At 42.0% G+C, this 11,545-nt stretch overlaps 1 protein-coding gene across 2 annotated transcripts in view; it reads right to left on the bottom strand.

The window, feature by feature from the left end:
• Positions 1 to 220: 220 nt before the first annotated feature.
• EXO5 (exonuclease 5) overlaps positions 221 to 11,545 on the bottom strand; it is a 37,549-nt gene continuing 26,224 nt past the window's right edge. For both annotated transcript variants that reach the window (XM_029612459.1, XM_029612458.1), the window contains 2 exons: positions 3,725 to 3,897; positions 221 to 1,669 (listed from right to left, as the gene is read on the bottom strand). In XM_029612459.1, the coding sequence (XP_029468319.1) occupies positions 1,208 to 1,669; positions 3,725 to 3,897 (635 nt within the window). In that variant the 3' untranslated portion in view covers positions 221 to 1,207. The remainder of the gene's footprint in view (positions 1,670 to 3,724; positions 3,898 to 11,545) is intronic.

Below are 11,545 nucleotides of genomic sequence, written 5' to 3'. Positions count from 1 at the left end.
CTGTGCAAATTCACTGGATACTCAGCCGCAACTTTACCCAGTTAGCTGTGGCTATTTGGAAAAAGTTATTGATTAAAACGAACCAGTTAAGTTCACTGCTGAGCTGCTCTTTGAACAATCTAACTCCATATCGCAAATTAAGAATATACTCTTTTGACTTTATAAATGTACTTGAAGGGTAAGGCATGCAGAGATGAAACTATATGATGCAAATAGATAATACAATCTTAAAAAAAAATGTTTACTTTTAGTATGGAAATCTATAATAGTAAAAATAAGAAGCCACATATTTACACAATGATCCAGATGAATAATACTGATTTGAAAACATGACATTTTTCTTTGCTGCTGCTTTCCACACCACTAATGGAGAAACAGGTGAAGAACAGCTGAAAGAAGCTCTGGTAAAAGCTCAGTACTACAGCGAGAGAGAGAGAAGAGGAGGGTGAAAGGATGCAGTATCCCCGCAGTCCTGGAGAAGAATTCACATTCATTCTCTATAAAGCACGAGTAAATCCTTTCCATCATGTTCCGGCAGACTTCTTCTGTTAATGAAAGAGAGGCAGGGGTTGCCAAGCAAAATACCCCGACTGCAATACAGCCAGTGTTGCACGATTTAGGAACAAGCTCCAATAGAATTCAATCATCATCAATCACCGAGTAGCAGGCCTAAACCCCCAATTCACATTAATCATTAGTACACAATCTGGGATAGGACAAATTAAGAGATAGCACAGAGCATGACCCATCACATGGTCACAAGGCCCTGGCCTCCAAAAAGCCAACTAGTTTGGTTGTACTTTATAAAATACGCTGCACACAGCTAAATATAACAGGAATACTTTTACCTGTATGCATAAAGAAAAGGCACAAGGCACTGAGCAGGAGTGGAATCTTTGGTCTTTCATACTGGCATCTTCCAGTATGAAAGAACAAACACTCCTTTGATCTCTTACAGATGAGCAGCAGACACCAAGTTAAACATCCTTCTTCGGAGGCGGATTATTTATTTATTTAAAAAAAAAAAAATTTTAACTCTAAATTGTTACCGGTTTTTTTTTCTTAGTCTCCCTCCAACAATTTGTCTTACTACATTTCAAACGAAGATCTCCTTTGCAGGTTTCAAAGTTTGCGATGATTTATGCAAGTGAAAAAACAGTTCTGCCCCTAAAAAAAAACCCCCCAAAAAACCAAAAACGGGGAATTGTCACTGTTTAGCTTTCTTTGCATGGCTGATCACCGTTCCCCTCTTCTCTCTCCATTCACAGATCTCTGCATAGCCACAGCTCTGGCATTTCCAAGCCTCTTCAATGTCCACCCCCTTTGGTTCTCGTTGCCCTTTCCAGTAGGCTATGTAGCCCCCTAACTGCTCTTTAACGTCGCTGCCTTCAAAGCGCACCATTTCTGCTCCAATCAAGGAGCTGTCCCCCTGATAGTGGTACTCCAGTCTTAAACGGTCTATGTTGGGGAGGTCGGAAAAGGTCAAGTTGAGGCAAGTCAGCTCCAGGAGGTCACCAAAGCAGTTCACGGTAAGGCCGGCGCTTTGCACGTGCTCTCTAACTTGGGTCCCCAATGGCTGCTCTGGGTTGAGACCGAGGTGACCAATAAGATTGCCTAGGTTCATCTGCCCTCTCACCATGGCGTCAAAAATAAGTTTATACACCTGGACCTGAGGTAGAAAAGACAGACAAACAAACAAAAAAAGTATAATTAGTGTTAAAGAAAAAAAAAAAACAGCCCACACTATCCAAAAGAATCCTTTCTGCTGGGTAAAAAACAGGTCACAGGAAAAGCAAGCCCCTTGTTTACAGTATTCTCTATATGGTACAAGATTTCCTGTCCCCAGAAGCACAACCTGCTTATACCAATATTTTATTAATTCCCTTCCCCCCCCCCCCACCATTTTTCTTCACTTGCTTTCCCGAAAGAGAAGTCTTCTCTTCCAGCGGTTCTCAACAAGCGTGTTACCACGCTTCCTGGTCCCCCCCGCTGCTCTTCCCTGCCCCGGCGAGACGAGAACTCTTCCTCTGCCCGGGCCTGAAATGCTGATAGCCTGGGCGGAACGCAGCAGGAGAGCTGGAGTCGGCGGCACTTGCAGCATGGGTCTCTCCTTCCCGTCCACTGCGGCCCCAGAGGAGGAAGCAGTGAGCAGCGACCGCATGCGTGGGGAGAAGAGACCACGCTAAAGTACAAGCGCTGCAGCATCGGCCCGAAGCAGAAGAGCTGTGCGGCCTAGAGCAGCGTCAGCCCCCGCGGCCGATGGGTCTTCTTTCTCGAGACTGCGAGGGCCTGAAGAGGAGGCGGCTGAGGGGGGGGGGGGAGAGAGTGAGTGAGCGAGCATATTTGCTTGAGATCGTGTGTGTATGTGCGCATGTGAGTGAGTGATTGAGAGCCCGTTTGTGATTAAGATCCTTTGCGTGTGAGAGATAGCATGTATGGAAGTGTGATTGAGAACCTGTATATGTAAGTGAGAGAGAGAGCATGTGTATATGTGTGTGTGACAGAGGAGAAAGTTGCAAGCAAACCCCCTGCTCCACCCCATTCACAACAATCTTTGGGCACCTGGAAATCAAATGTTCCCAGGTATGCAGAGCAAAACATTTTTTGTATCCTTATTATTTTTCATTACTGGGTCTTTGTGTCTGCTGTTTTGAAATATTTTATTGGTGTCTACAAATTTTTTATTGAGTTTTTAATTATTGGATATTCCATTCATCAGCTGTTTTGAAATAATCTGTTCTTTTTGTTAGTACGGTTTTACTGCTACTGATTTTATATTTCTTGATTTGTTTTATAAGGACTGGTGATGTTTCTTTTTTCCTTTGTTACACTGCATACAGAGACTCTGGCTTGTTGCAGTTTCCAATTCAGTTTTTTCTGCATGCTTCTAGTTATACTTTATGGTCTCTTTATTCTTTGTTAGGTGAGGGTCAGCACATGTGATTCAGGTGAGGTTTTCTGCTGGCGTGTAGTTTCTGTGTAGGATCTATAGTAGCCTGCCTTTTTCCGTTTTCCTAACTGGAGGCGTATTGGAGTTTTAAGGCCTGGTGTAATATTTCCAGGGTTGCCTTTTCTTAGGTAAGGTGGTTACTATTTGAGTGCTGGAAGTTGATGCTGTTCTGGTTTGCTATTTATGTAATTTCTGTTCAGAAAAAGTACTTATGTTTCCCTTGTGTCATTCTTAACAATAAAACAAAGACCCAGTATTGCTTTTATTTTTGCTGTGGATTATAATGAGCAGTGTGTCACATATGTGAGTGTTGTCCGTCAGCTGTGTGACAATGGGGAAAAGGTTGGGACCCACCGGTCTATTCTAATGCCTACAGTAATCATCTCCATTCTTCCTCCCCAGTCCCCCACTCCTTTCACAAGTCTGGAACCACCCTGACTCACAAAAGGCATGGGTTACCTTGCTTTACAGACAATGCAATTTCATTTAATAAATGGATAAACTGCCTTTCCAGACAACCTGCACAAGACTGCGTCCATGGCTGATTAAGTTCTCAGCAAGAGTCGGAGGCAAAAGTTTTCACTGTCAAAAAAAAGTTTTGACATAGAAATGGAATAGAAAAACCTCTCTCAGAACAGATCCTTAAAGACGTGCTCTTCCCAAGTGCTTCTGTACTTGTCAGAGAATAGTTGCTGTACTTGTTTTAAAACAGAACACAAAGCCATGTTTCCAAAACAGATATTGCTACATCACTAGTTGTGTATTGGCCCCCACCTGTAAATGGTATTTTCTCTTCTGAGCTCTACCAGGCAATGATGGATGGCCTCGTGTCTTTAACTCGTTTAGCTCCAGCTCTCCCTTCGGAGTGTAATGCAGTTCATCGATAACGCCAACCAGGAAAATGCCTTCAATTTCTCCAAACACTGGGAACTCTCGTACTGGGCCACCTACGGAGGGAAAGAGAACACGGTGGTCAGAATGTGTCTTACTCTACAGAACTGTCCTGTGTATTGCACAGGGAACCATTTTTAGTCCTAGTACTACTAACAAGGAAGCAGATTTAAAACAAATTGAAGAATATAATTTTTCACCCAACACACAATCAAGCTCCAGAACTTGTTGCCAGAGGCTGGGGGTCACAGCAACCTCCTGGGTTAAAAAAAAAAAAAAAAAAAGTTTGGATAAGTTCCTGGTGGAAAAGTCCATAAACAGTAGTCAAGTGACTCCAGGAAGCCCACCAAGGAGTGAACAAAAATTGTATCTACTTTTCTGGGATCAGCCACTCTCAGGGATGGGATACTCTGCTTGATGGACTTAGTTGTAATTTTCTAAACAGGCAACAATAAATACATTGTAATGCATTCTAACATCATTTGAATATCACTGCAGAGAGAATTACACAGAAAAAGAAAAGAACAATGAGATATCTGAACTTGGTCACCCTGTACGTCTTCCTATGAAAGCCCACAATAATAACCAGCTTCAAAAATCAATCCCTTACATCTGCTCCCCTCCATGTCCAGTATGGGCCCCATATCTGGTCAGACTCTCTATCCTATTCTACAACATATAGGTCAATTTTTCTACTTCATATCCCAACAATGTCGCGAGGGCACACTTTCACTGGTGGGCTATTGTGAGTCACGCTGCATGCAACATATGGCCAACCAGTTTCCTATGTCCTCTCATTTCCCCAGCAAATATAAAACAGCACTTACTGTTAGCAGTTGTTTACATACCCTTGAGATATGGTCAGTTACTTCTAACTAAAACTCTCACCACATGTCAAAGTACGTGCCACTCATGGAGCAAAAAATCCCCCCAAAAAACAGGTGTACGATACAGTCTGTGCAATAATATGTAAAGCAATTCTTGACCCTTATTACAAATAGAGATATTTCTTGCGGCCTTCCATATAGATTTCCGATCTCAGGCATCAAGATCAGTACTCAAGTAACTATTCCACTGCTAAATTAATTTAGCTGTCGTGCCATCACTAGTGATATATAAAACAGATATCAGATGTCGTGCTCTTCTTTTACAAACTAGCACCCCTTCTATTCCTTCACATTCTTCCAACTCGTCATAATTAATTTCAAATTGTGATGAGTCTTTTTACAACTGCAAATACAAATACTGGGCAGAAAGAGGTATCTGGAGCTCACTCATCAATTTAGTAAAGGATTTAAATCCACCGTCCTCTATTAACTGTCCATAAAATCTAAGTCCGCCTGCCTCCCATTTTTCTATATCTGGCGAGAAGGTGGGTTTGGATAGACCAGAATTCCATGATAAAGGAGACATGTAAGACCTCAGGGCCTCTAATGTTTTGATATTCAATTTAATTGCTTTCCACACTCGAAGCATATGGGCTAAAATTGGGTGCCTTCGTACACTTTGCCTATAAATCTTAGCCATAGGGAGCATATGCAACAATGATCCCAAGCTCCAACCCCTTGCCCCTCCCACCTCCATCCAAAGCCAAGACTCTGGGGGATCCATTCCCAACTACATCTGCAAGCATACAATCCTACAAGACCGATAATACCATAGAAACTTTGGCAATCTAAGACCGCCCATCTCTTTTGGCTTGCCCAATTCATCATATTTCAGTCGTGGGGGGTTTACCCTTCCAATTAAAAGTAGATCTCTCTCCTGAGGGCCTGTAAGACTCTCCTAGGCACATCACAGGGAAAATTTATTTTATTTATTTAAAGCTTTTTTATACCGGCATTCATGATAGAATCACATCATGCCGGTTTACAAGTAACAAGGGGGGTGATAACCTAGAACGTTTAACAGGTGACGAGAAGCAAAAAAGTTACAATAAAACAGGGGAAGCAGGAACTGGGAGAAGACAAGAGGCCTGAATGGTTTTTAGGAATGCATAAATGCATAAATCAATCTGGGCAAAATGGCCATCTTGATCAAATTAACCTGACCCAGAAGTGAAACTGGCAATGACGACCAGCTCCTTAAATCCATCTTTATCTTCTGAAATACTGAAATATAATTATCTTTATCCAGCTCTGCATACATCTTTTGAGACCCAGATCCCCAAGTACGTGAACCCCCTCCTTAGATTCCTGAAAACTCTCTCTCTCTGGCAGGCGCCTCCTAGCTGGCTCCAGCAACATTAATTCAGATTTAGAATAATTGGTAACACATCTGGATATCTTGCTAAATTGTTCTAGGAGGGTCATCAATGCCTGTTAAGGATTTAGACAGATTTGTCAAGTATATTAACGCATCATCTGTGTTTAGCGAGATCTTAGGACTCGCATTGTAAAATGTGAACTCCTCAAAACCTTTTGATATTCTAACAGCCTGTGTGAAGGGCTCGATAGCTAGATCAAATAGCAGGGGAGACAGGGGGCTTCCCTGCAGCATTCCTCTGCCTATCTGGAAAGAGGCTGAAAGTGTAACATTTGACAGGAACCTGGCAGCAGGAGCAGTATACAATGTCTGTATCCAAAAGATAAAACATCTCTGGAAATACAAAATACTTCAGCACTGCAAATAAATATGATGACACTCGGTCAAAGGCTTTATCCACTTCCATAGATATAATTGCCCAGGCAATCTTCTTCTGAGAGGCTACATGTAGAATATTAAACAATCACCTCCTATTATTATTTGACAGCCATCCCTTTATAAATCCAGTTTGGTCTGGGTTCACCAGCTCTAACCATCTCCTCCAACCAAAATTGTAAAACCTTCACTAATAACTTAATATCTGTATTAATGAGGGATACAGGACTATAAGAAGCCCATTCTAATGGATCCCTTGCTGTTTTATATATGAATACCAAAAGAGCTTCCGTTAAAGTTCCTACTGTTGTGCCAGGGGTTCATAAATAATTAAATAACCCGCACAAACCGGGAGTCAATAGGTCCAAGAAAGCCTTATAAAATTCAATAGGGTACCCCCATCAGGGCCCAGGCTTTTTCCCCTCCTAAAGCCTTAATGGCCCTTTCCACCTCACTTGGTATGATTTCTGCCTCCTCTCCCATCAATCGCGGCAATCCCAGAGAATTTAAAAAAATAATTCATAGCCTGCTCTTCTGGTTCCTGCTGGGCTCTGCAGAAGTTTGCAAAATGATTAGCAAACAATTTATTAATTTCCTTGCCCATCTCTAATCCCATATATAATGGAATTTTCTCTGTGAACACAAATTGCCTTAGCCAATAATGATCCCATTTTGTCCCCGCATTCATAATATCTCTGTTTAGAAAAATGCATTGCTTTTTCTATTTCACTTACTGGTAGCAACTTTAACTCATCCCTTGCCAAGTTCAATCTCTTCAATGTTTTCAGAGAACAATTATGTTTTTGTTCCAACTCTTTAATTTGATTTTCTAATTCACCGTTTGGCTCTTTTATCTGTTTTTAATGGCTTGCATACGCAATTATTTGCCCTCTAACTACAGCCTTCAACGCTTCCCATCTTAGGGTAGGATTATACTCTTCTGTCAGATTATGCATATTAAAATCATCTACTGCCTCTCATATTTTATTTCTCAAACCTTTTGATGTGACCCAGCGTGGCACTAAAATGCTTTTTGTTTGTGCTGCATTATTATGTGATGGGGTTTGGCTTTTTATATTATTTTTACCTACTTCTTATTTGCGTTTTGTTATACTGAACAACATACAGTAAAGGTTTATGATTGCTGTTGGCACAGAAGTTATTACCCGAGTTCTAATGTTTTAGAAATCTATTTTTAAGCTTAATTTATAAAATTGCATGCTGTTACTTAGTACAGTTTCTAAATCTGTATCTAGAGAACTAAAAGTCAATAAATTGCCTTATTGAGTATTGAGGAGTTCACATTTTACAATGTGAGTCCTAAGATACATTCATGATTCATTTTTCTCTGCTTTGCGCCCTTCATCAGATCAATGCGAAATGAGCTAAGGACGATGTTGTCCATTTGCATGCTGCAGTTCCAGGGTAGTGTTTATAAGTCTGAAAACAAAGGGTGGTAGATTAAAAGGATTGGGAGACTGAGTGGTAGGGAGTTATTTTTTTTGCAAAAGAGTTAGAAAACAAAGGCAAAGAGCAGACTTTTCAGCTACAGGACGACGGTCTGGTAATGGGTAAGGAAACCAGTGCTCCAATTAAGTTACCCTGAGTGTGTTCCAATGTCTTTTAATTAGTTTCGTTTTTAATATCTTACATTCAAGGATGGTTCTGAAGTTCCCTTCTAGTAACCCAATCATACCGTCATTGGAACAAGGGTATCCTCCACAAAAGTGTCAACTTGATCTTCTCTGTCGATGTATTTTCTTCTTTAACTTCTGAACTCTTTCACTGATGAGGATAATGTACACATTGTGGGACCCCATACTTACTCATATAGGAGAGACACAACATAAGAGAATGTAGTGTATATTATTCAATGCGGAAAATGTGAAGAGTGATGCTACATCAGGGAAACTGACTTGACGGAAGTATAAAACTCTCAAGCTAGTCACAAAGGGGCCAATTTTCAGAGGATTTAAGCTCCTATCTTTTGGAGATGGCCTCCTGAATTGGTCCTTTTGAAGATTTACTGGGGCTGAGCTCTTAAATTTAGGAGCCTATAAAGTGAATGGCTACAAGGGTGGAGTTAGGGCCAGGGGTGGATTGGCCTATCGGGTGATCGGGCTTCCCCTGGTGGGCCGGTCTAGCTGGTCTCAACCACGTGGCTCTTCCGCAGCCCAGCCTCAGTTCCTCCCAGCCAGCCCCTGCTGGAGGGCAAGCCAGAGGGGGCCGAAGAAATAAAAATCAAGGCTGGCAGAGGCTAAAGAGAAGAAGATCAGCCAGTCCCTGCGGGAGACCAAGCCGGCAGGAGCCAAAGAAATGAAGATGGGAGCCTCCCAGCCAGGCCCCACCGGAGACCAAGCCAGCGGGGGCCGAAGAAATTAAAATCGAGGCCGGCGGCGTCGGTGGAGGCCGAAGAAAAGAAGATGGGCACCTCCCAGCCAGCCTCAAGCGGGGGCTGGCTGGGCGGTGCCCATCTTCTTTTCTTTGGCCTCGATTTTAATTTCTTCGGCCCCCGCTGGAGTCAGCAACAGCTGGCGGGGGCTGAAGAAATTAAAATCGAGGCCGGCAGAGGCCGAAGAAATGAACACTGGTGCTGCTAACCACTGCCGGAGACCAGCTGTTCAGCTGGGGGCCTTAGATCGGAAGGGTGCTTCTGTGTGTATGTGAGAAAGGAATGGTGTGTGTGTGTGTGTGTGTGTGTGTATGTGATGTATGAGAAAGGAATGGTGCTTCTGTATGTGTGTGTGTGTGTGTGTGTGTATGTGAGAAAGGAATGGTGCTTGTGTGTGTGTGTGTGTGTGTATGTGAGAAAGGAATGGTGCTTGTGTGTGTGTGTGTGTGTGTATGTGAGAAAGGAATGGTGCTTGTGTGTGTGTGTGTGTGTGTATGTGAGAAAGGAATGGTGCTTGTGTATGTGTGTGTGTGTGTGTATGTGAGAAAGGAATGGTGCGTGTGTGTGTGTGTGTGTGTGTGTGTATGTGAGAAAGGAATGGTGCGTGTGTGTGTGTGTGTATGTGAGAAAGGAATGGTGCGTGTGTGTGTGTGTGTGTGTGTATGTGAGAAAGGAATGGTGCGTGTGTGTGTGTGTGTATGTGAGAAAGGAATGGTGCGTGTGTGTGTGTGTGTGTGTGTATGTGAGAAAGGAATGGTGCGTGTGTGTGTGTGTGTGTGTGTATGTGAGAAAGGAATGGTGCGTGTGTGTGTGTGTGTGTGTGTATGTGAGAAAGGAATGGTGCTTGTGTGTGTGTGTGTGTGTGTGTGTATGTGAGAAAGGAATGGTGCTTGTGTGTGTGTGTGTGTGTGTGTGTGTGTATGTGAGAAAGGAATGGTGCTTGTGTATGTGTGTGTGTGTGTGTATGTGAGAAAGGAATGGTGCGTGTGTGTGTGTGTGTGTGTGTGTATGTGAGAAAGGAATGGTGCGTGTGTGTGTGTGTGTGTGTATGTGAGAAAGGAATGGTGCTTCTGTATGTGCATGTGTTATGTATGTGAGAAGGAATCTGCCAGTTTAAAAAAAAAAAAATGAAATGTGATAATACATATACCTCAACTTTTGTGCTGGTAGCGCAACTTTTGAAAAGTTGGATGACATGAAATTACTGCATTTTAAGCATCCCTCTTCTGGAAAATAAAATTTAGCAAAGTGGGTAGAGACAAATACTAAAGCAAAAAAAAATTAAAATATTTAAAATGTTCATCTCAGCAAAATCACAAATTTAAGATACTGATGCCAGGTGGGGTTTGGGGTTGGTTTTTTTTTAAGCATAATTTAAGCATGAAGACTAGAATAGTTCCAATCTGAAACGGTTTTGCCATTTTTTTTAAACCTTTAGAAAATGTATATTTTTAAATGACTAAGATTGGAATCTTCCCATTTAAAAGGGAAGCTGACTAAGGATGTCTTTCTGTTCCATATCTCCTACATGAATAATCATACGACTGACAGTTTGAAGAAAGACTTTATTGCCTGAAAGCGTAAAACAAGAGAAGCTGCACGGTGTGGGTGGCTGTCCCTTGGGAGGACAGAATCTGAAGGAAGGGTGTCATTTCACCTTCTGATAGGAATGTGGTTTTCTTATTTAACTGTTGGGATCACTTCTTTCACTTTTAGTAAAAGTGAAAAATGCTGCAAGTCTGAAAGCAAGGTGCTTCTGTGAGAGTGTAATGTGTATGTGAGACAGGGAGGGTGCTTGTGTGTGTCAAATGTGTGTGTGCAAGAGAGATAGAGCATGTTTTTGGCTGGCTTGAAGCTGTGAGAGAGGGCATGTGTGTGATTGAGAGCTTGTGTGTAAGAGGGAGCGAGAGCATTGTGTGATTGAGAGAGACTGGCCAGAGAGGTGACGTGTGTATGTGTGAGACTAATCAGGGAGATGACTGGTATGTGTGTGCGAGAGAGAGAGAGACTGGTTGGGAAGATGATTAATGTGTGTGATAGAGAGAAACTGGTCTTGAGGGTATGACTGGTGTGTGTGTGTGTGTGTGAGAGAGAGAGAGAGAGAAGAGACTGATTGTGGTCCCTAAGGAAGAGGACCGTGAGGACAGCTTCAGCAGCTACTGCTGCTTCTGGTGTGGCCTGCAAGGGAAAGGAGTAGGAGAACTGCTGGAGAGGGTAAGTAAATGTGGCTTTTTAAGTTCATTTTTCTTGATTGACTACCATTTTAATTATTGGGTAGTATGTGATGTGCTTCTGTTTGAAATATTTTATTGCTGTTTGGTAAAGGTTTCAAAATTTGCTTGAGTCTTTAATTATTGGATATTCTATTCATCAGCTGTTTTGAAATTATTTTATTAGTATGATTTTATAATTATGAGTCATGATTTATATATCTTGATTTTATTGATTGTTTCATGAGGAATGGTGACATTTTTGTTCTTCTATTGTTGCACTGTATAGAGTCTGGCGTGATACGTTTTACAGTTTAGTTTTTGTCTGCACATTTCTATTTATACATTATGTGGTTTTATTCTGTATTTGGTGAGAGCTTGTGTTCTGCATGCAAAGACTGAGAGGAAGCATTCTTTTAGCATGTGGTTTCTCTGTAGGGATCTGTAGTAGCTTGGCCTGTT

The sequence above is a fragment of the Rhinatrema bivittatum genome, chromosome 8 (genome assembly GCF_901001135.1).
Source record: "Rhinatrema bivittatum chromosome 8, aRhiBiv1.1, whole genome shotgun sequence".
NCBI classification, from domain to species: domain Eukaryota; kingdom Metazoa; phylum Chordata; class Amphibia; order Gymnophiona; family Rhinatrematidae; genus Rhinatrema; species Rhinatrema bivittatum.
The sequence above is the reverse complement of the archived record's forward strand: the minus strand, read 5'-3'. Positions and strand labels throughout refer to the sequence as shown.